Genomic DNA, 25294 nt, shown 5'->3' on the forward strand with positions numbered 1-25294 from the left:
GCTGAAGCAGGCACGTGAGAGGATGGGTGATGTTTAGAAAGGATGTACATATGACCCGCAGACAGTGGGAGAGGCTCTGGCACTGGTCCCCCTGCACCACATTGCAGTCTTTGTAGTGACTCTGTAGAGAACGTCTCATGATATTCCAGGGGCTTCCTGCACCTTCTCACACTCAGGCTGACTGACAGACCCTTGTTGTCTCTTCTGGATCAAACTGCTTTGCTGATTTGTGAGTGGTGATTGTCCAGTGCACTGGATTGCAGCTGCTGTTCGTGTTGGAGTTTTGCTAGAAGACTAGACTGCTGACAACAAAGACTGGAAGAACCCCAGAGAACTATTTCTTAACAGTCCACAAGCCCCATCTCCGATTAACCCACCCAACTCTGGGTGGTGGGCTAGACGGGAGGTCGAAGCATTTGAGATCCGTTATCAAAGTAGGCTTTTAAAGATCCAAGCCAACAATTACCCATTACTGACTGGAAGGTTCTTATGTATTGAATGTAATTAGACATTAGTTCCCATATGAAACAAAGCTGTCAAAGATTATCTGCCATTTTGCAGCTTGTGTTTTCACTCTGCTTTTCAATTCTGTGAAGCTAAATTTGGAGTTTTTCAGGCTATCTCCCGTGCTATTGAAGCTTCTTTCAGAAAGTTCCTGCTCCTGCCTATACTTGCATATTATCATTCAGTTTCCTATCTCGATGAGCCAGAGAACTCGGGAACAACATTAAACATGTGATGTCGAAGCACACACCTCACAGGCAGCGTATGGATTAATAGCCTAGTGTGTGCAGGTCACTGAGCTCAACACCCAACAAAAGAATGAACGCAAAAAAGAAAGGCAGTCAAGTTGGAAGGAGAGAGAAGAAATGGAGGAGTGGGAGAGCAATACAGAGACAGGAAAAGAAATAAAGAAGACAGGATCAACTGTATACTATTGTGCTTAGTACTTTGAACTGCAGATACACCTATTTCTTATTGCAATTAAATGTTACTTAATCCTACAAACAAAAACGTGTAGCTATCACCTTCCTTATTATTTTATGGTGGCACACATCTACAACTCCAGCAACCAGGAAGCCTAGCCTCACCTAGGCTTAACACTCTGACTCAAACTGTGGAGGAAAACTTTGCTAACATAACCTTTACTCCTGCTTCCTAGTTCCTTCTTCTACTTAATCTCAAGAAGAAAGTACATACTTTGTCACCTACATTGCCCATTTGAACTAAATTCTGTAAGAACGGGGGATTTATCTTACTTCTGGGGCTTCAGCATCCAGAGTGCAGAGTACACTGCCTTCTGGCAATTAATTCAGACTTGACTCAGCCCTGTGTGAATAACCAGCTCTCTCAGCAACCTCTCCTTCCCTAGGCACTTCTACCGCACAGAATCAAACAGTACGTAGAGCTTGGTTTATCTGACCCTTTAACTTAACACAACGTACTTAATGTTTAGTTGTAGCAAAAATATGTATCAATAGTGTTTTCCTTTGAGCTTGCAGATACTCAGTTTGGAAGGAGGGTATTAATAAATTTTATTAATTAATCAGTTAGTTGATGATTAACTTGATGATTTGAACAGCTTCCAGTTTGGAATTATACATAATGAATGCTGCTACAAACAATGACATTTTTATTTTGTTTGAGAAGAGTGTTTGAATCAGAACTGTTTTCTTTCTCAGTTCTCAGGAGTGATGCACTCAGCCAAGTGAATGAAATATGATCAGTAATAATGCATCGTTTATTATTTGTGAACAAATACTGCAAACAAAGTATCAGGCATCATGGAAGAAGCTGAGCCAAAAACTAAGTATGAGCAGACTTTAAATGAGACATAAAGTATCCCGAGGGATATACATTCACATGCACAAGACACCCTCATGTGTGTTGCTGAAGTCAGTTCCACATTTGCTTGAAGCCACATTGACTCACTGCTAGGACATGGGTAAGACCTTGTGTTGCAGTATACGAAAACCCACAGAAAAAAGGCCACAGCTGCAAAGAGCCTTGAGGACAGTGAGCCTGGTGGAGGAAGTTAAAGATAAGCAAGCCTAGAGCTGAGGTCACCCATGGACTATCTGGGGTATATACTCATAGGATAGAATGATAATTTCCTTCATCGGCAAGTCAAAAACAAAAATATAAAATGTATCTCTTCAGTCATCTTGGCTTCTCTTAATTGCTTTTGGACATCTACTGTTCTTGCACAGTTTGGAGAGATTACATGGCATTAGAGGGAGAACACCCACACCTCTCTCTCACCCCTTCACGATCACCCTCTGTCTTCCACTGTCACTCCTCAGATCCTTTCCTTCCCCCCTGGTTATTGTGACCCTTCTCTTTCTCTGTCACAGCTGCCTGACGACAGTGAGGAAATCTGCATGCGCAGACTCGGTCATAGTCCAAGTTCATGAGCATCACCAGTGACTGGAGCATTCCTTCAGGTCCTACTGCAGAGCTGCTCTCCTGCTGTCCCCGAGAACTGACGCTAAGTCCCTCAAATCCCCAGCAGTTCAGCTCTCTTGGTTCTCAGCGTATCCCTAGTCTGAGTCCTACGATTTGTTGCTCAGTGCATTTCTATGGGCCTCTCAAGCCTAACATTGAGCTGTCTACAGAGCACACACTTTGTTTAAGACTAGCATGCCTTCTTTCTTGCTGTTATTTTTCACTGCACTGAAATTCTTTTAGTCTCTTAGAATTCAAGGTCAGTTTAGTTAAGAACAACATCTGTCAAGTTCCCACGGGGAGTACATCCAGTCACACTGAGGCACACTGCTACAGCATGCACCATACCGTATATCACACTCATTCCGCTTAAACCCAAGTTTAATTGGACATCAGAGATTCAACAACGAGTAAATGGTTTATTACCCACGTTAGAGAATAGAAGACATGGCAAATGGAGAAAACAAGGAAACATGAAAAGCAATGTTCAGTTTATGACAGATGGAGCTTGTCTCAACACATAACATGTACCTGAATGGAGAAAGTTCATGAAACTGTGGAAGACAAGCCCGAAATAACCAGCTTGATGTTTTATAAAAGTCAAAGGAGACTATAAAGATTCACAGGATAATGGCTCAAAGAAAGAAACACAACAGAGAAATAATGGTGCTCAATGTTAGTTTGCTGTTTGCCTTGGAGCTATTCAAAAGCCAGCAGAAATTCAAATAAGAGATAGCAGCATGTTCTTTCATCAAAGCCAAAGTGGGATTTTGGGGGGTGGAGCATTTGGAAACTCTGGCTTTGAAGTAAAGCAGGGAGTTGGATGTATAGTATAAACAATGGCTGCCCCTTTTAAAGCCATTTGCCAGACTGTACTAAATGCTTCAGGCATATTGAACTGCTCCTCCAGACAGGGATTAATTATTTTCACGTTAGACATAAAAAAAAAAAAAATGATGCCTTCAGATGCCAAATGATTTACCTACAATCTCTTAACTAAAATGTGACCTCAAATCGTGACTCTGAAGTCCACCTCTAAGCACTATACTACTCTCAAAATGGAAGCCATGGCAAAACTAGGAAAGTCCCTTAAAGACAATGTCTTTATATGTCCCTCCTAAACCTTCCCACAGCAGGCACATCAAGGGCTCCTACAGCATTCCCAACACTTCGACCATACCCACCAGACATGTTCTTAACTTCACTTCATGCTGGTGCTTTGTGGGCATGTGTGTCTGTGTGAGGACATCAGATCCTCTAACTGGAGTTACAGACAGCTGTGAGCTGCCATGTAGGTGCTGGGGACAGAATCCAGGTCCTCTGCTCAGAACCAATAATCCACCTCTAGACACGTGCTTTTAAAGCTGGGAATCTTACCCTTCTACAAGGTTACTTTCAGGGATCATAGAGCATCCTTAATGAGAGCTGCATTAGCTTTACTTTTTAAAACTACTGGGATTTTTTGCTTTAAAAGACTCAAGGTCGTGCTATAAGTCTAAGGAAGCATTTAATACAAGTGAAAGTCAGCTAGCATGTACAACGAGTTCTTTCACTGGATATTTGATAGTCTCTGTTATCAGGCACCAGGAACAAAAATGTTTAAAACAGTGATTGTGTACAACCACATCTACTTTACTGTGGGTTTTATCTCTCTTTGAGTGGCTGTGAACTACTTAAAACAGAAAACACTTGTTCTTGCCTCTTGTGATATTGTGCTCCCTAAGGAGAAGTAATATCCATAACCTCAAATGTCTTTGGTTAAATGATACAAGATCTTCAGAGTCTTGTGACAACGGCCTGTGTTCTACTGCAGAATCCCTCCGTCACCTTTGCCCCTTACTCACCACCCATACACTTGCTCTTAGAGACCGTAAATTATGGATTTCATGGCATTAATATCTTCTAATTTCTTTGGAAATTAAAATCAAGATATTATACTCAAACACACAATAGGAAAATTCTATAATGGCAGAATGTTTTTACTCTTATTTGTATTTTGGCTTGGAACTTGCTGTAACTGAGGATGAACTTGAACTCCTGACCTTCTTGCCTCCACCTCCTAGGGACAGGAATTACAGGGTCACAATTTCTTTCTTCCTTCCTTTCTTTCTTTTTAAATGATAAACTGAATTTTAGATGTTAGTTCAAAGGGAGAAAACAGAAGAAAGTTTGAAGTTAAAATTATTTGAAAAAAAAAGTAAGACTTTTTAGGTACACACTCGGACAATGTGGGGATTCTTGAAAATTTCCTATTACTGTTTTAAAAAGGGTTTCTACTGATTTCCTTGTACTGAATCATAACAGCTTCAGACATCAAGGGAAAACATGGACATCTTCACAGCTAAACTTTCATGGTACTGGGAAATTCAGTAATTTTGGATAGTCTGCAATTAAATGCAATCTAGCAACACGCACAGCCCAGCACATACAGAGACAAAATAAGTGGAACTGTAATTATAAACTACTATGTGACCATTATAACAAAACTGCGTTTCAGGAGCATACGTTGAAGCCTAGAAGGCATTTGATTCAACATCCTAATAGGGGTGTGAGGTACAGTTTCTCCCCCTAAATCCAGAACTAAATACACAGCGAATGCTCACGAGAGGCCTGAACAGGAATAAAAGTAAGAACAACAGGGACCATTATACGCCAGTCCCGCTGCTAACAACAATTCTCTCTTTGATATACTCAGTCAGGTGCTCCTGGCTTAAAATGCTGGGAGCTAAGACAAGGCCAGTTGCTAAAGAAAGAACTAAAACCAGAAACATTTTTAGCTACAATGTTGATAGAGAGTAACTTTTTCTTAAAAGAATCTATTTTAGAGACTTCAAAAAAATGTTAATTTTCACTAAACAATCTCTGTTCTTGAATCCCTTAAGTGAAGGATAAGTACTATTTGTAAGGCATGAAGCAAACTGGAACTAGTGCCAGTCCCGGGAAAAGCACAAGCGAGCTCTGGGGCAGGAGGACATCCGCCACTTCCTATCACTCAAGCCTTTAAACTTTTCATTAACTATGTTTTGTTGTTTTTGTCTCCTATACAGCCCTAGCTGACCTAAAATCACTTGGTAGACCAGGCTAACCTCACACTCAGATATCCACCTGCCTCTGCCTCTCGTGTACTGCAATAAAGGTGTGCACCTCCACACTTAGCCTTCATCAAATAATTTTATGGACATGAAAAAAATAATTACAATGCTAAGTCTCGAGGAGTTTCTCCTCACCATTTGAACAGGTTCAGACAGAGGCTGAGGTAAGACTCACAATACACAGTACAATGACATGTATTTAAAAACAAACACAGCTGTGACTCATGCTTTTAATCCCTGCACTGAAGGGAGGCAGAGGTAGGATCTGTTTTGAGGTCAGTTTGTTACACAAAGTAAGTTCTAAAACAGCCAGGGCTGTTACACAGAGAAGCCCTGTCTTGAAAACCCAAACAGCCAAGCAAAAAATACCACAGAATAATCAATCCACAGAATAACTGTAAAAGCACTCGACAGACTCCAGAGTAAATTCCACACAGTCACAGCAGTTAACCTGTTATCAATTGTATAGATTCAACACAGAAAAAACACATATCACAAATGTATGCATTAAAATGTACAATATATGTCCACAATACTATCATTCATGACCCAAGCTAAGTAAAAAAACACAAGCATCCATCAACTCATGAATAATACATAAAGTACTTTGTATTCACAGTGGGGTAGCTGCCACTAAACAAGCATTTGGATAAACCTCCAAAGCACTGTGTTAAATGAGAGAAGCCAGTCACTGAGTATTACATGTCACATATTTTCCTAACTCTGGACTAGCCTCTAGGCTAGACACAGACACAGACGCAGATAGTGCTTAGCGCCTGCCTGATGAGAGGCTCAGGAAGCAGAATCTCTTCTGGGTGATTAACTGCTCTAAAACTGAGTCGTGAATGCACTAAAAACCAATGAACATTTTAACTTCATGTAGGCCAACAGTATGGTACAGAATATAATTCTGTAGAGATTCTAAAAACCCTAAACCATACACTTCAAAGAAATAAACTGTATGGCATGTGAATCACCTCAAAAGAGCATCAACAATTTCAATTTTGTGCATTTAATTTTGAAAAGGGAAGTAAAACTATAAAAGAACAAAGATTAGCAGGGTACTATCATTACAAGCAGCTTGCCAAGCATATTAAGAACACTAAAACTATTAATTAACTGGCCCTTTAAAAATGCTTACTATTACAACAGTTAATATGTACCTATCAGCTCCTAATAACTGTCTAGATCTTACTTACATCCAGTAAATGTACCATATGAAAATTAACATAAACTAAATTTAAGAGATTTCCATGTCAGATACTTTATTAGGAACAAGTATATACAGAATTAAGTGACAGCTTTTCATTAAAACTCAATTCCAGTGAGTATGGAATCTCTCAGAAGAGACAACAAATTACTGTTTTCATTAAAACTCATTTCGGGTGAGTATGTGATCTCTCCAAAGACACAGCAGATTACTGATTATCTCTAGCTCACTTGTCCTTTCCAGAGAGCCTGTAACTTTTACATTTCTGTGAGACAGTCGAATTGTGCAGCCCTGGGCACCTGAAACTCTCAGTGTAGACCAGGCTGGCTGCCCCCGCCCAAAAGAGTGCATCACCACACCTGAAAGACTGTGTGACAACTTACTGCAAACTGCAGATGAATACAGGTTTATCTGTTGTTGCTAATGCTTTTCCAGACAGTGTTTCTCTAGCCCTGGCTGTCCCTAGCTCACTCTTTAGACCACACTGGCCTCAGCCTCCACAGTGCTGGGACTAGAGGCCTGTGCCACCCCCAACTGTTCTTTCCTTTTTAAAAAATACATGTTTCCTATTCACTTTCATATTTTAACTTTTGGTTGTAGTAAATCATTCTATGAGATACCATCATGCTCTGTTTCTTGTTTTTTTTTTAATTATCCACATTAACTAATTGTCATTTTAAAAGTGTGTGCTTTGAATCAATTTTTTCCTAGTAGGACCTTGATGATTGCTTTATATGATCAATTATAAAGTATTAATACAATATTTTTAATAAAACCAAGATTTTTACCAACATAAGCATAAAAAAGACTTAAAATAGTATTTTAAAAATCTTAAGAAACCTAAACCAAGACTTTCTGAAAAGCATCTGACTTATTTTACTAATTCTAACATTTCTATCTATAAGCTTAAAAGTTTTTAAAAGATTTATCTATCTATCTATTTATTTATTTATTTATTTATTTATTTATTATAAGTACACTGTGGCTGTCTTCAGACACACTAGAAGAGGGCATCAGATCTCATTACAGATGGTTGTTTGCTGGATTTGAACTCAGAACCTTTGGGGGAGCAGTCAGTGGTCTTAACCTATAAGCCATCTCTTCAGCACTCCCCTTTTTTAAAGATTAGAAAATTTTTAAGTAAGTACTATCAACAAGTGAAATATAAATCTTCAATGATCATATATCATTTCAGGACAAAAACATGACGATTTATCTTTTAAGAAGATTCTCAAGATTGGGAAGCTCATAAAGGGAAATTGTTAAATTTAATTTTTATATAAAGCAAAAAGACAGCAAGAGTTGAGATATGGGACAAAATAATGACCTGTGAAAAGATTCCAATAAAACTTTTACAAATGTTACAGTAAACCAACTCTTTCTAAAATTGTTCATTTGTAAGATTACTATATAAAAACCACCAAAACCAAACACAGCAGGAAGACTAAACATGACCAGACTTTCCAAGAGAACGCCTCCACACGGGAGCTAGCATGACCATCAAGACCACAACCATTTTCCTACAAGTGCTCTTGCGAACTATGAAAACGGCAGGTAAGCAAACACATTTTAAAGGCTGATTACTAAAGCAATGAAGCTCCATTAAGCCACTGCCAACTTCAAAACAAACTTAGGTTCATGATACAAGGATAAAAAGATGACCTGAATAGTCACACACATTCCGGATGCTGTTTATCTACCCATTACCTATTCTTCCAAGAAAATAGTGCAAGAAATTAAGATTCAATATTTTCCACATATAATGTAGCTAGAGCTTTTCCAATTTCAGAAAAGCAAATGGTGTCTTTAAAAGCATTTAAGCAAGGTCTAAAAGCTGTGCATCAAATGCTGCACACAACATTAGATTAACAGGAGATAAAACATTCCACTGAGCATTGCTGTTCTCATAGATGAGAAAGGTTAAGTAGAAAGTTGGGACGACTTACATTGTTGTTGCGTGTTTCTACAGCAGGAAATTTTCTGACTATGAATTTCACAGCAGATTCCAGGTTTTTGTCAATAAGGTAGGATGGTTTAGCCTTGGGATCGCCACATGCCTACAAAAACAACAGCAATGAAAAAAGTCAAATGTATCTTCCTAAATTCAAGGAGGAAGAGTAAATCTGAAATCAGAAATTAGGAAGGTTTCTTGGTTTTGGTGAGCAGGTGATAAAATGAACAGGCACAGTGCAGGGGTTGTCACAGCTGAGAGATGCAATGGGAGACAGTACAGAGATGCTCTTCTACTGAAAAAAACGCATGGAAAGTTTTAAAGCAGTTAGCGCAGAACAGCAGTGAAGGAAAAAGCTCAAACCTAAAAAAAGGAAAAGAAAATGAAAACCTTTTTGGTTTGAGGTAGGATTGTATTCATCTGAAGCTGATAAAGTATTACAAAATTAAGTATTAAGGAGAATCCTAAAATGTTTCTAAGTGTTATAAAATGAAGGCTTATATGTTTGAATGTCTTTTCCAAAATGTTTTCCTCATTCCCTTCCCACATTCAATGACTACGAGAGCCTCCTTCGGAAGAGGAAGCTGCTATGCTGAAGCTGCCCTACCCTCCAGGCTGCCTGTCCCTCTGATCACACGAGCCTCAACACTGTTCCTTCACGCCAGCAGCACCTCAAGCAGGTCATCTGTCCTGAGGCTCACTGGCTGGAAGGATAAGTGTCTGCACCTGACCGCAGCAGCAGCCTTCCCCGCAGTGCACTGGAAAGCACTCTACAGTGTCACTGGACAGCTCTGACAGACTATTAACAGCACAGTTACGGACAACGGCGTGTGTAAGTGAGATGCTTTCTCTCTGGGAAATATCGAAAACCTTACCATTCCTATTTAAATGTTTATTCCGTTTTAAAGCATGTGTTTTCCCAGTGATGACTGCGGTGTGAGAGGAGATACAGCTCTGTAGCCTGACCTCTAGTCTACTATGGCTATGTTGTGGATTACAGAAAGAGAAATTATGAAACATGAGACTGATCTGGAAGCGGGCAAGCGGGCAGAGGGAAGGTGAAAAGCTTTGCAAACCTTCCAAACTTGTCCTTGCTGGGGAAGCATTGTAATAAAAAGAGAGAAGATTACGTGTAAACAATGATTGTCAAGTTATGACATACTTTTTCAGTAGAAAACTTATGCACTGCAGACTATGAGTAACAACACAAGATGAAAACTGTATGGTGCTACAATTTATAAGGTACTTAAGTAGCGAGTTCTAGTAGACAATAGATTTATATAGTTTATACTATGCATATAGATCTAAATATTACTGTGTAAGTGTATAACCATGTCAGTATCTTGGGGTCCTCCTAAACCAACTTAAAATAATACTAGAAAGAAAGAAAAATAAAGACTACATGCAGCTATAAAAATAGGCGCAAAATCATCAGTGAAATTTTACATACCTTAAAAAGAAACGGTAGCCAAGAATAAAAATAATTAATCGTTACAGGATGAACTTTGTACTTTAGCTCACACTGAAACTATTTTTCAAATATCACTGAGCTTCTAAGCCAATAAAAACATTCCTATTTTTATAAATGGAAATAGGAACGCAGTACCAATTCTCAGTATAATTAAATCAAACATTTTTTTAAAGTTAGAACTTAACCTTTAATGAGTTTGACAAGGCTACTATGCAAACCCATTTCTACATAACAGCATATTCTGAGTTTCTGTCAGACTATATTTTTTGAAATAGCTTCTTACAGACTAGTTTTCTAATTTGTCTTCTTTTTTCAAGATATCATGTATAACATAAACTAGTAACCAGGACTCACACAACTAAGATACTGCCCGTTAAAAAACAGCTACAGATTAACATAACCTTTTATAAACCAAGCCTACGACAGCACAGAATCTACAGTGATTCAATACGTTGTCTTTTCATGATATACATCTTTTATATTCTACTTATTTAAAAATCTGGGTACTTAAACAGTATTTATTATCAACAGTACTATTAGTAACTATCAGTAAAAACAACACGCATTCCCAAGGTCACAAAAGAAATATGCCCTCTTATATTGACAACAAAATGAAAAAGGAATTCCATTTCAATGGGAAAAATAAAATTATATATAACTTCTTTCAGAATTGGATTAGCTCTCTGCCTGCTCAGTGGGCCATATGTAAAAAGCATCCCTGAGTTGACAGATTCTGCTAAAAGCAGCTAGGCTTCTAATTTCTCACTCACTAGTCTGGGGAGATAGATAGATGGGTAGGTAGGTAGGTAGGTAGGTAGGTAGGTAGGTAGGTAGGTAGGTAGATAGATAGATAGATAGATACATAGATACATAGATACATAGATACATAGATAGATGATAGACAGACAGACAGACAGGTAGATATATGGATGGATGGATGGATAGATAGATAGATAGATAGATAGATAGATAGATAGATAGATCTCCCCTAGTCTTTCTTTTTTGTAAGATGTGGAAAGGAGAACACTTACCTCACCATGTCATTATGAGGGTTGGAAAGGCTTAGATAATTCATGTAAAGCATTTAGCAAAGTAACTAAGACATAGGTGATCAAAACTGTATGCTGTTATTAAGAATGGCTATACAGGTTAAGATAATTACCTAGAAATCTACTATAGAGACTGTCATCAGTATCAGTCTGTCACAGAACCTAGAACCAGTACATTTAGTGTAACTCCCTTAACAACTGTGATTCCCCTTCTCAGTCACTCACCCTAGGTCTAACATACTGTATTTGTTTTACTTATAGAAAGAATATAGCTTTATGTTTTATTTAGGGGTTTAGGTGCTGAGGATTGAACTCAGGAACTCAAGTACATTAAGAACAAATTCTACCATTACATCCCTAAAGCCAGAGGACATGAGTTTTAAGGCAGGACAACTATGTCCTGACTGTGCCACATAATGCTGTGGAACCACAGCAGATGACTTCAGCCTTCAGATCTTGACGTCTTCATCTACTAAACTGGAGATTAACATTTTAACCGGCCCTAAAAAGTTCTATATTCACTACAGCGTGTGGTGTGTCTGTGGGGGAACTTACAGGTGTGTTCTGACTACAATGAATGCTTTGAAAGATGAACACTAATAGAAGGAGTACACAGTCCGTTCCACTCTAAGACCAGCTTACTGACATATTTACTTAATCAAAAGAAAGATACTTTACATGAAGAATTCTCAGGGAAAAGCACAAGAAAAACCAAACTATGATAGGATGAAGTTACCTGGTAAGATACATTCTAGCAAGGAGCTGTGACTGTAACTCGGCTACGGCTTTTACACAGTACTACCACAGTAGGAAAATTCTAACTCACCAGAAATTTGTCCATAAAGATTAATTCATAAAAACAACTCATTTATGGGACAGAAAACTTGGAAGAAAATTACTTATACTGTTTTAGAACAGAAATTGTTCATATATTTGAATGCATCTCATGCTATTAAAATTACAACTAATCCTTTACTTTTAAATAGTCATCCTGGAAAAACAAATTTTTTAAAAAACTAAAAAACATCACTCTACTTGGCTGGATGTAAACATGGTAACAAAAGGAGCTGAGAAATGGCTCAGCAGGTCAAGTGCAAGCATGAGGACCTGAGTTCAGATCCTAGCAACCAAACAAAAGCAGCATGCCTGCAGCCCAGCACTGGGGTGGGTAGAGACAGGCAGGTCCTAGAGACTGGATGGCTAGCCAGACTGGCCTGAACGCCATCTTGGTAAACTGGCTATGTAACTTGTCCAGCATACTAAGCATCTTACCCCCAACCCTTCTCCAATTTGGATGCACACTGCAGAAAACAAATAAATAGAGAGAGAGAGAGAGAGAGAGAGAGAGAGAGAGAGAGAGAGAGAGAAAGAGAGAGAGAGAAAGAAAAAGAGAGAAAGAAAGAAAGAGAGAGAGAAAGAAAGAAAGAAAGAAAGAAAGAAAGAAAGGAAGGAAGGAAGGAAGGAAGGAAGGAAGGAAGGAAGGAAGGAAGGAAGGGAGAGAGAAAGAAAGGAAGGAAGGAAGGAAGAGAGAAAGAAAGAAAGAAAGAAAGAAAGAAAGAAAGAAAGAAAGAAAGAAAGAAAGAAAGGGGGAGGGAGACAAAGGAAGGAAGGAAGGAAGGAAGGGAGGGAGGAAGAAAAGAAGGAAAGAGGGAGGGGAGAAGACCTAAGGGACAGGAAGGGAAGAGGACCTGTCTTTTGGCCCAAGTGGCCCATAGTCCATCTTATTTAATTAAGGATATTATGTTATAGGTTAATATAAATCATAAATCTTGAGAAAATCATAATCTAAGATGTTCAAACCATTACATTCTTCAAAATCCTTTACTACAATTTTCCATGATTCTGGAGTGGAAAGATGGCTCAGCAAGAGGACCCTGGTTCAATTCCTAGCACCCAAACCTTGATTCATAACCACCTGTGAACTCCAATTTCAGGGGATCCAAAGCCCTCTTCTGACTTCCTCAGCACAAGGCACACACGGTACACATACGTACTTACCATATATATAAATTTAAAATTTGTAATAAACTCTTCTCAAATTAAAGTTTCTAACAATTACTCAGTTCAGAAGAACTATGTCATTACATTCCTTATATCTGAGTTCTAAAAAATAGACTATCTCAGTTTATGAAACAGAATTTTTTAAAGTTTAATACACTAACATACTAATGCTTTTATTAAACCGATCTTTAACTACTACAGAACACACTGCAGTGTGAACAGTAAGTAGTAAAAACGGTTCTTATGTTTCCTAAAGGTGGAACCAAGCTAGATTTAATAGGAGGGAGTCTGAGAATTTATGAAGTACCTGCTCTAATCCAAGAGCAAAAACAGCAGTCAGCATTTATTACGTTTATTCTTTGTTTTTAAAGCTTACTTTTATTCTATTCATGTGTATATAAAAGACAGACAGACAGACAGACAGACACACACACACACACACACACTGGGGGGGGGCTACAAGTACCTGCAAAGGCCAGAAGACAATGCTGCCCCCCTGAAGTTGGAACTACAGGTTGTTGGGTGCTAGGAACCAATCTCACATCCACTGGAAGAGCAGTAAGAGCCATCCGTGAACCATCTCTCCAAGTGCATTTATCCTTTCACGAATACTTTGCATATATAAACCTTTTTACTTCTCAAAATATGAAGTTATTAACATACTGCACGCTGTGGGAGATCAGTAATAGTAATGACTGGAGGTACAGCACAGTAGTAGAGTGCTAGTTTAGATCAGCACGGCTGGGAGGAGGAAAATCTCTTGACTTCAAGGCCAGCCTGGTCTCTAAAGCAAGTACCAGAGAAACCCTATCTCAAAAAACAAAACCAAAAAGGGGGGATGTGTAGAAATATGCAGGTTGTCATCTAGTACTGAGGGCACGTGTATACAGAAGACACGGACGACGTCCAGGAACTCAGTCACACAGCCTAGTGACAACACTGCTCTGAAGGGAACAGCACTGCCATGATCAGAACTGTTCACTCAGAGTCACACGAAGATCAACATTTTCAAAGTTTCTCCAAGAGAATTCTAATGTGTACTGAAAATAAAATAACTCAGTTGTGGCTAAGAACTACTAACCTCTCTTTAGAATTTACAGCCAAGGAGGATAAATGATTTGTTCAAAGTTAAAACAAATTAGTATTAAAACTTTTTACTAGAATGTAACTCTCTACCCCCAAAATGTCATTAAGACTTGGAAAAAGGAAATCTAAGGACAGGGAAGTATAATCTGTATGCACATAAAAAAAAAATTACAAGGTTGGAGAGACGGCTCAGCTGGTAAAGACTCTTACCACCATGCCTGATGACCAGAGTTCAATCCCTAGCCCCACAAGATGGATGAAAAGAATAAACTCCCCCAAGATGTCCTCTGACTTCAACACTGGTGTACACACACACACACACAGACACACACACACAGACACACACACACACACACCCCACACACCGCACACCACACACACACACACACTAAGCACCAAACACCACACACACACACACACACACACACACACACACACACCCCTGCACACTAAGCACCAAACACCACACACACACACACACACACACACAAAGAAGTAGAAAATATTAGCTAAGGTCATATCTGGTACCTCCAGAGGCCAGAAAGTGTCAGATCCCCTGGAACTGAAGTTAAGAACAGTTGTGAACTACCATGTGGGTGCTGGGAAACAAACCTCAAACTTCTGGAAGAGCAACTAGTGCTCTTAACTACTAATCCATCTCTCCAGTTCCAAAGCATTTACCTTTTTATTTTGTGGGGTGGGGACAAAGCTCATGTGTGTCATGGAGCACAGGTGGAGGTCAGAAGACAGCTTCCCGAGTCATTCTGTTCTTTCCTTCCACCATATGCATCTCTTTTCTTTCTTCTTTCTTTGTTTGGTTTTTCAAGTCAGAGTTTTTTGTGTACTCTCCTTCCTGGCTGTCCTGGAACTTGTGTAGACCAAGCTGACCTCAAACGCAGAGATCTACCTGCCTCTGCCTCAAGTGCTCAGTGTGGATCCTAAGGCTCATTCTCGGGTCGTCAGGCCTGACGGAAGTCATGAGACCTTTACTCACTAAGCCAACTAACTGCTTATAAATTTGCATAGTAGCTCCTTTAAAACCTGACGATGAATAGATCCAATTCACTTTTTACTCTGAAAGGATTATGTAACTATAGTGATATATGTGTGTGATAATCATACAGCAGAGTGCAAGCACAGGAATAATTCCCCTTTTTATTACGGACTACTTGTGACGAAATTTTATGGACCTGGATGAAAAGATTATTTTCATCATGTTATCAGTATATCAGTGACTATTAATGAAGATCCTGTTTGCTTTTGCAATGTTTTAAAAGGAGAATTTAAATTTTTAACTCAAATTTCCTTGGTAAGATGTATTTTGGTAGTAACTTTGCAGGTTACATTTATTTTTTTCTTTCTGATTTTAAGTGGGTTGAGTGTAGGTGTGTGTGCACCTGCAGGTACATGTAGAGGCCAGAGGTCGCCGTTGGTGTCATTTCTCATGAGGTCTTTTTGTTGTTGCTGTTCTGCTTTGCCTTTTTTTTTTTTTTTTTTTTTTTTTTTTTGAGACATGGGGCGGCACAATCTGGCTGACTAGGTCAGACTGGCTGGCTACTCTCCAAGCCCCAGGAATCCACCTGTCTCTTATCTCCCTGGGGCGGGGATCACAAACCTGGCATCTTAGGTCAGCACTGGGGACTAAGCTCAGGGTCTTAGGCTTGTGTAGAAAGCCCTTTACCAGCCAAGCTGACTCCTCAGCTCTCTCTATGGTTACTATTAAGATTCAGTCCCTGATACATTTTAAGTTGTCCAAGATGAAAGAACAGAAGTAACACCAACAGAAATAGGGCATTTTTGCTTAAAATGGAGAGTATACTTAAAACATAAACTTGATTCCCAGCACTCTCTGGGGTATCAAATCACAAAGTCAAAGCTTAACTTATACAATGAAAAACTATGTAATCTGCAGTACTAGAAATGCAATTAGGAATCACAATTGGCCTAAGTTTGCTTCATTAATAGTAAAATAAGTTCAATTACTAGTAACCATAGGCCACTGTTTTCAGTATTGCATCTGTTAGTGAATACAGTGAGCTCTTAAGATTGTAAGGGTTGATACTGTTATTAAGAATTTAACAATATTGTAGGCTTCGGTATATTTGTATACTTGTGTATACTAAATTAGAGAATGATGAACTATTCTCTGTTAAAGCGTAATACTGTAGTATTTTACTATCAAACTTCATAAAATCTTACATTACTAATGTGTGAACAGATCTGTATATATGATAATTTCAAATGATCTCTTTAAGAAATGGTTCCTTGTAAGTTAATCTTTTAGGTATTCTCAATGTTGAGGCTTCCCGACTCATCCTTCTGCTGAATGTTTTCTCCAGCACTGGAGAAACAGGTACATTACCTCCAGCGTTGAGACATTCTCGTCTTGATGGAGAGATGTGCAGCTAGTTAACCAAGTGCAGTGTGTAGGTGGGACGGCGGGAGGCTGGGTAGAACCATTTATGCCAGTTTTTGAAAGATGAACAGTAGCTCACAGCCATTTAAATTCCATTCCAGGGGATCTAACACGTTCTCCTAGCCTCTGTGCACACCAGGCGTGCACATGCTGCAGAAACACATGCATTCGTAACATACATACAAAGCTAAAAAAGATCTAAAAAAATAAAAATAAATAAAAGACTGTGATTTCTACTGTCATAACAAAGTAGACAACACAAGCCTGAGAGGCGCACAGTGAACACATCCTGCTTCTTTGGCAAGGTATCTGGACAAATGGTTCTCCCTGTAGCCAGCTAGGGAGATGCAGACAGGCGATTCCACAGGCTAAAGGATTCAAAGTCAATCTAAAAGGCCACCAAAGTGGCGCAGAGCAGAAAGGCACCTGCTGCTAAGCCTGATGGCCTAGTCTGATCCCAGAAACCCTCAAGGTGGAAGAACATTCTCACAAGTTTTCCCTAACTCCACACATACCTGCTCTCTTTCTCTCTCTCTTCCTCTCACAACATAAACATCAGATGAAAGCCTTGTGTGCTAGATAACACCCTAAGTATTACTCTCTCCAAAAGAAACTCATAAGCCAAGTAGGCAAAATATTTCAAAAAGCTATAAAAATATGTAAGTGCTGAAATAAATATACAGTATTTCTATAACTCAAATGCTTGACAATTAGGTCAATTACATTTACGAATTTCCCATTCTAGTCAACCCAAGAGCCTGAACTTTCTCAAAACAGGAAGTGAAAAACACTTTGAAAAAAAAAAAAAAGGCAGTGAACTGGAATTATAAGTTTAAATGCTTAGAAGTCCCTGTACTATGACCCATGGAAATAAAGTATTAAACTCTGTTTATGCTTATACTATAAAAATGTTTAGTGACTTGGCCAACTTAAGAAAGTATTTTACTCAAATACTCAAATCACTTTCAATGTTACTCTCACTTCCTCTTCTAGAAACCATCAAAACCATTTCCTTTAACCACAAAACCACACGTCTGGTAACTTTTAGTAACATCTGACTTGCTGGGGTTTCAATTAAAAAAATTTTTTTAAAGTCCACATATAACTTGATTTCCAAATTTCTTAAGCACTGAAATCCAAAGGCTCTCATCAATGCAACTTATACTGGCTTAACCTAACCACATGAAGTCACGATCAAGGGGTGAATGTCACGGTCAGGGTACAACAAACTCAATGGGTTCATCCTAGCTCCAAATCGTACTGGGTTTAGAGACGATCATTGATAGCAAGCGAGTAAGCAGAACACAGCTACCCATCCCCAGCGATCAGCACCACTAACTTAAAGCGGTGTGCTTCAGAATGGCCATGGATAAATCGAATAAAACAAGTTTATACTGGGATGCTTTTTAAAAAAGCATCTTCAGCATACTCACAAACAACCTATATTCTATCGCTATTTGCGCTACTTTTGTTATAAACGAGATTATGAAAGATAGGACACAGATACTCAGAACCCCACAAGGATGTATCAGATATAAACTGAACCAAAAGGAAACTTTTTCTCTTTACCAAATTCAGTGAGGCTTATCAAAGTGGCCTTAAAAATAAATGGATTTAGGGTTGTTTTCCTCTAAGGTCAATTAATGGCAATTCTTCTTTTCCACCTTTAAACCTACTTTTCCAACTTCGATACAGCCTTCCACTCCTTAACCTGAAGACACTCGGATTTTCAATGGGTCCACTGTCTAGTTGCTCAAATCACCGTCCTATGTGGCGAAGGGGATAGGAATGGGAGCACACTTGGTCTTTATCTGACACAGCCATTGTACTTTAAGGAATGGAGCTTTGCTGCTAATCAGATAGGGCTGGGAAAACTGAAATGAGGAGGAGTAGAGAGGAAAGGTGGTTATTCCTGTTCTAGTGACTCACTGCCTACAAGTATTTCAGACGAAAACCGGTTCCACCCTCACTTCCCCCTCCGGTCCATCTTCAAAATGAAATTATCCCAAACGTCAACACGCTGTCGGGGACTTGGGGGGGGGGGTGTCTTTATTCGGGGGAACGAAAAATCAAGTGGCCAAAGTGCGGACCGGAAGGTCGGTCGCCACATCCCCACACTCGCACGCCAAGAACCCGGGGCTCGTTCGCCGCAGCCCCGGAAGGCCGCGCGCCCTCCCTCCCCGCAAACCAGCGCGCCCGGCAGCCATGCGCGGCCCGGCCGGTTCCCGCCGCCCGGAGCCGACAAATGGCCCCCGCCTGCCGGCCCGGCGGCTCACTCCAGGCCGCGGCGCGTCCCGGAGGCCCCCTGCGCGAGCAGGCCGAGCTCGCGCCCGCGGCCTTTCCCCCGCCGCACCCCGCCCGGCCTCGCCTCGCCGGCCCGTGCGCACCTTCTTGATGTTGTAGAGGCGCGTGAGCATGCCGACGCCCCGGTCGTTGAGGATGGTGAGCTTCTCCGCCAGCTTCTGCTGACTGGGCTGCAGCACGGAGCGCGACATGGTGCGGCCGCCGCCGCCGCCGGGCGCGCTACTCCCCGGTTCGCCGCCTCCCTCAGGCCCGCCCGCCTGCCCGCCCGCGACCTCCGCCTCAGCGCGGCGCGCCCATGCCGTGCGCCCACCCGCGCCGTGACACAGCAGCCGCGGCGCTCGCTTCCGCCCGCCGCCCTTCCGCCTCCACCCGAGGCGCTCTCCGCCCCAGCACACCCCCCAACTCCCGGGCCGCCTTTCCCTGCTCCTCCGCTAGGTGTGGCGGCCGGCGGCGGCGGCTGAGAACGAGACGGCTTCCCGCAGCCGGGACCGGCGCTCGGTCACCTGACCGGCCGCGCCGGCGCCCCCGCGAGGCCGCCGGGAGAACTGCGGCCCGGAGCCGGGTGCGCCCCGCCCGGCCTCCTCCGCTCCGGGAGGCCGTGGTCCTCGACTTCCCCCGAAGTCGGCCCCGCTCCCCACGCCCCGGGGCCCGCACCGCCGTGGGGGCGGGGAGGCTGTGTTTCGGGACACTTTGGCCCCGAGGGCGGCCTGGCGGCTCGGAGCGTGTTTTTTCTCCCACGCCTAGACAGACGCTCCGGGGACAACTCGGCAGATGTGTGCTCCGGGGGACCGGCAGCGCCTCCCGGTGCTCGCTCCCGCCTCCAGCGGGCTTCAGAGGAAGGGGGTCGGAAGTAAGGGCAGCTCGAGTTCCTTAGCTTATCCTAAAGGGACTTATCGGGGACCCAGCACCCATCCGGAGGAGACACGAATAGGCTCTGGCATGTGGTAGGCAAAAACAAAATACTAAATCAACAACAGTGTTCCGTGTAACAGGGTTCGCTCCCAGCCTCCTCCTTAAATCCCAGTCCTTTCTGGAAACAATTCTACTTTTCCATCCTACCACCTACCAAAGATTGTTTGTCATCATCTCACTCCATGTCCACTCTTTCTGATCACACAGGGTCTCAAACTAGAAAGAATTGTGTCTTCAAGTGAATGACTACAGTGAAAACTTCCATCCCAGGGGACCTGTTCACTCCTAACTAATATAAACTAATTGTATATTGTATTCATCACACAGAGTCCCGCCACCTTCAATAATAAGGCCTTCTGAAGTTAGTAAGAAACCGGATTCATCAAAGCAACTTTGTAGTGAAATGTAACAAGTTGCTTTTAAGACATTTTAAAAGGCTACTGTAGCGACTAGTCTGGGACAACTCTACAAGAAAATGTATACAGAACAAATTTTCCTTAAGGGCTGTTAAAGGCTCCTGATGACCCACACTTAAAATGCCAGCACTCAGGAGGCAGAGATGGGCAGGTCTCTGAATGCATATTCTCTCTCTCCCTCTCTCTCTCTCTCTCTCTCTCTCTCTCTCTCTCTCTCTCTCACATCTCAAATGTCATTTGCTCTGCTATTGACTAATTAGGGAATTTAATTTACTTGGTTACTTTACAAGCTGATAGCTAACATTTAAATTTACCAGAGACTAGGGGCAGTCGGAGACGCTTAAGAGACTGAGAGGGAAGAGCTGCTGTGAGGATTTGGGGACAGCCAGATAAGAAAATGTAAAGGTCGGGGATATAGAGAGTAGTATATGTGTCTTTAGGGACAGGGATCATCTCTATCAAGGTGGACAACAGTACTTTTCAAAGATGCATTTATTTTTATTTTATACGTATGAGTGTTTTAGCCAAGAGTGTATAAATGCACTGTGCAAGTCTGATGCACCCAGAGGACAGACTAGGCTGTCAGATGTAACAAAACTGTTACATAACTTTTGTTCCTTTGTGGTTTGAGGTAGAAGAGGTTGTTATTTTGTTTTGTTGTGTTTTACAATACTTTCTCACTCTATAACTCAGGCTGCCTTGAATGCTTAGATGTTGTCTTAGTTACTTTTCTAATGTTGTGACCAAATACTATATCCAAGGCAACTTATAAAATAACTTGTTTAGTTGGGAACTCACATCCAGAGCATTAGAGTTCATGACCATTTCCGGAGATGCGCCAGGAGCAGGCTAGCCTGGTGCTGTAGCAATAACTGAGCGCTTCTCCATCTCCAAGTATGAGGTAGAAAGACCTAACTAGGAATGCCATGTGCTTTTGAAACCTCAAAGCTCATCCATTCTCAGTGATGCCTCTTCCAACAAGGCCACACCTCCTAATCCTTCCACCAACTGGAGACCAAGTATTCAAACATAAGCCTATGGAGATCATTCTCATTCAAACAACCACAGTTTTCCTCTCATGCTGAGAGTATAGACATGTCTAACATGCCTGGTTTTAGAGTATCCAATAGAAGAAATCTGTAGATAATAACTGTGTTTGTCAGTGTTACTGTCACAGTCACTGTCCTGTTGCTGTGAAGAGACACTGTGACTAAAGCATCTCATAAAAAAAGACATTTAATTGGGGGGGGGGGCTTGCTTACAGTTTTAGAGGACTAATCCATTGTCACCATGGAAGAAAGCATGACAGAAAGAAGCACGGTACAGCATGGCATGTTGATGCTAGAGAAGTAGTTGAGAGCTACATCCTGATTCAAAGGCAGAGAGACAGAGAGAGAGAGAAAAAAAAAGTTATTTAGGGTTGGTATGGGCATTTGAAACCTCAAAATCCACACTCACACTAACAGTAGGGCCACACCCTAATCCTAATCCTTTCAAATAGTGCCACTCCTTGGTGACTAAACATTCAATTATATGAACCTATGTTGGCCATTCTTGTTCAGACCACCACAGTTACTTTTGCTATGGTAAAACATAGCAATGTAACTTGGGGAGGAAAGGGTTTATTGGATTTATACTTCTACATCACAGTTCATCATCGAAGTCAGGACAAGGACTCAAGGAGGGCAGGAACCTGGAGGCAGGTGCTGATGCAGAGGCCATGAAGGAGTGCTGCTTCCTTGCTTGCTCCTCACAGCTTGCTCAGCCTGTTTCCTTTCCCCATCCCTTCAAAACAGGGTTTCTTTATGTAGCCTTGGCTGTCCTGGAACTCACTGTACTTATCTCTGTTTCATGAATGCTGGGATTAAAAGCACATTCCACTATTTCCTGGCTTCAGCTCTTTTCTTTTACATTTTTTGTTGGATACTTTTTAAATTTCATATATTATTCCCTTTCCTGGTTTCCCCTCTATGAGAGTGCCCCCCCACTCACCCACTCCCTCCCATCTCTACACCTTGGCATTCCCCTACACTCTGACATCAAGCCTTCACAGGGCCAAGGGCCTCTCTCCTCTTGTTGATGCCCAATATAGCCATCCTTTGCTACATATGTGGCTAGAGCCATGGGTCCCTCCGTGTGTACTCTTTGGTTGGTGATTTAGTCTCTGGGAGGTCCTGGTGGTCTGATTGGTTGATATTGTTGTTCTTCCTATGGGGTTGAAAACTCCTTAAGCTCCTTCAGTCCTTTCTCTAACTCTTCCACTGGAGACCATGTTCTCAGTTCAGTGGTTGGTTGAGAGCATCTGACTCTATTTTTCAGGCTCTGGCAGAGCCTCTCAGGAGGCAGCTATATCAGGCTCCTGTCAGCATGCACTTCTTGGCAACCACAATATTGTCTGGGTTTGGTAACTGTATATGGGATGGATCCCCCCGGTGGGGCTGTCGCTATGACCTTTCCTTCAGTTTCTGCTCCACACTTTGTCTCTGTATTTTCCTCCTGTGAATATTGTGTTCCTCCTTCTAAGAAGGACTAAAGCATCTACTGTTTGGTCTTCCAACTTCTTGAGCTTTATATGGTCTATGGATTATATCTTGGGTATTTTGAGCTTTTGAGCTAAAATCCACTTATCAGTGAGTACATACCGTGTGTTCTTTAGTGACTGGGTTACCTCACTTAGGATATTTTCTAATTCCATCCATTTGCCTAAGAATGCCATGAAGTCATTGTTTTTAATAGCTGAGTAGTATTCCATTGTGTAAATGTACCACATTTTCTGTATCCATTCCTCTGTTGAAGAACATCTGGGTTTTCTTATATAACCCAGAACAACCAGAATCACTGATCAGGGGTGGCCTACGATGGGCTGGGCCAACCCACATCAATCGCTAATTAAGAAAATGACCTATAGGCTTACATACAGCCTGATTTTTAAAAAATATTTATTTATTTATTATATAGGTACACTGTAGCTGTCTTCAGACACGCTAGAAGACGGCATCAGATCTCATTACAGATGGTTGTGAACCACCATGTGGTTGCTGAGATTTGAACTCACAACCTCTGGAAGAGCAGTCAGTGCTCTTACCTGCTGCACCATCTCACCAGCCACCATACAGCCTGATCTTATGGAAGCATTTTCTCAACTGAAGCTTCCTCCTCTCCAATGACCCTAGCTTGTGTCAAGTTGACATAAAACTAACCAGCACACTACTCTTAACTTGATTTTTAGACAACGAATTTTTAGACAAACTAATCTTTCATTTCTGAAAAATAAAAATAAAAAGAATTTACAGGGATGCTGAGATGGTTCAATGGATAATGAAGCTCACTACCAAGTCTGATGATCTCTAGGACCTTTATGATAGGAAGAAAGAAATCATTCCCACAAGTTGTCCTGCAAACACACACACACACACACACACACAAGTATGGGCTTTTCTATGCCCTCCCTTATTCTGAATAATGCTGTGGAGACCTTTATATTAATGAGCTTGAAGCACTATAGTTGTGCAGATATTCAGCTATTCTATATGCTAACCCTACTATGTTGACCTGGCCTACTTCCTAGCCAGGTAGCCCATTACCCACCTTCTTGGTTTCACCCTAACCTTCTTCATGTGTCCAATGGCAACTCCCCAGGTCCCACCTGTGGCCCTTTCCCTGCCTCTGGGCTCAAAAGTCCCTCCTTTTCCTCTTCTGCCCAGCTGGATGATCAGCTCTTTTATTAACCAAGCTGAAGTTGATGGAGACCAGTGTTTTACAAAATAGAGTCCAGAAATTCTTCATAAAAATGACAATCTGGAGGTCCAGACTGCTACCTGATCTTCCGGTACAGAAATCAGCATTTGAATACACAGTGCACAGCAACATCCTCCAACACACACACACACACACACACACACACACACACACTTTAAAACAGTTGTTTTCACTTAGTCGAGAGAATTAGCTATCCCAAATAATGTAGGCGATAGCCATGGTGCTTGGTCACCTCTAAACAGAGCAAAACTATAGGATAAGACTTATAGCTGAAGACACCATACACTTCAGACACAGGACTTTGCAGAATTGAGCTGGGACTGACCTGAAAACCTCCTTCCTACCCGAGGACTGGCCTTCATAATATGATAAGGTGTTAAATAAGCTAACAAGAGAAGAAAAAAAATCAGTTGTCCCACCCAGATGTCAGCCTACCAACCCCAACAATGACCACTCTGACCAGACATCCACAAAGGTGCAATGGTGGCACTTATGTATTAGGAGTAAGAACTCTAACTGGACTTAAGGGTCACTCAATAGAATGGAGGTCATGCCTGGTACTGGAAACTTAGCTTAACTAACTGTGGTTGGAGATGTCATAGACCCTGGAGAAGAACCTACTACTGCAGTTTTTCCAAGCCAATATAATTCATAACTGCATTCTAAATGCTACTACGTATGCCTATAGATAAGTAACTCCCACTTCTCATCAGAGAAGCTTCTTTTTACAGCAGATGGAAATTACTACAGGGATTCACCAACTTGTCAAAATGCAGAGAATCCATGGCTGTGGGGTGCCCAACCCACCTGACGATTCTGCAATACAACCTCTACAACTAAAGCTCATGAAACATTGAGAAAGGAGGGGTAGAAGGAGTGTAGGAACAGAGATCTGCTTCCATATAGTATGTTCTACGTATGACTGGCAAGCTACACCATGAAATCTCAATAATACGGTCCCCAAACAAAGCCCACACAATGATAACACCAACCGACATGTCACTGTGGGCTGGAGAAATCTCACAAGGCCCTATCCTAAATGAAGAGCTTTAGTCAGTTAATTAATGGCTGCGGGGAGAGGAAGAATCAGTCTTCTCTAAGGATGAGCTCCCTCATGGGGTATCCAATTCCAAGTGTTCGGCCCTAAACAAAGATACATACAGGCAACAGCTCAATAGATTG

At 41.4% G+C, this 25294-nt stretch overlaps 1 protein-coding gene across 1 annotated transcript in view; it reads right to left on the minus strand.

Annotated features, from left to right (window-relative positions):
* Positions 1 to 19446, minus strand: part of NCKAP1 (NCK associated protein 1) — a 67371-nt gene extending 47925 nt beyond the window's left edge. The window contains exons 1-2 of the mRNA XM_080927131.1: positions 19109 to 19446; positions 8694 to 8804 (exon numbers count right to left, since the gene is read on the minus strand). Coding sequence (XP_080783257.1) covers positions 8694 to 8804; positions 19109 to 19216 — 219 coding nt within the window. The 5' untranslated portion in view covers positions 19217 to 19446. The remainder of the gene's footprint in view (positions 1 to 8693; positions 8805 to 19108) is intronic.
* Positions 19447 to 25294: the final 5848 nt, after the last annotated feature.

Source organism: Micromys minutus (genome assembly GCF_963924665.1).
Source record: "Micromys minutus genome assembly, chromosome: 13".
NCBI classification, from domain to species: domain Eukaryota; kingdom Metazoa; phylum Chordata; class Mammalia; order Rodentia; family Muridae; genus Micromys; species Micromys minutus.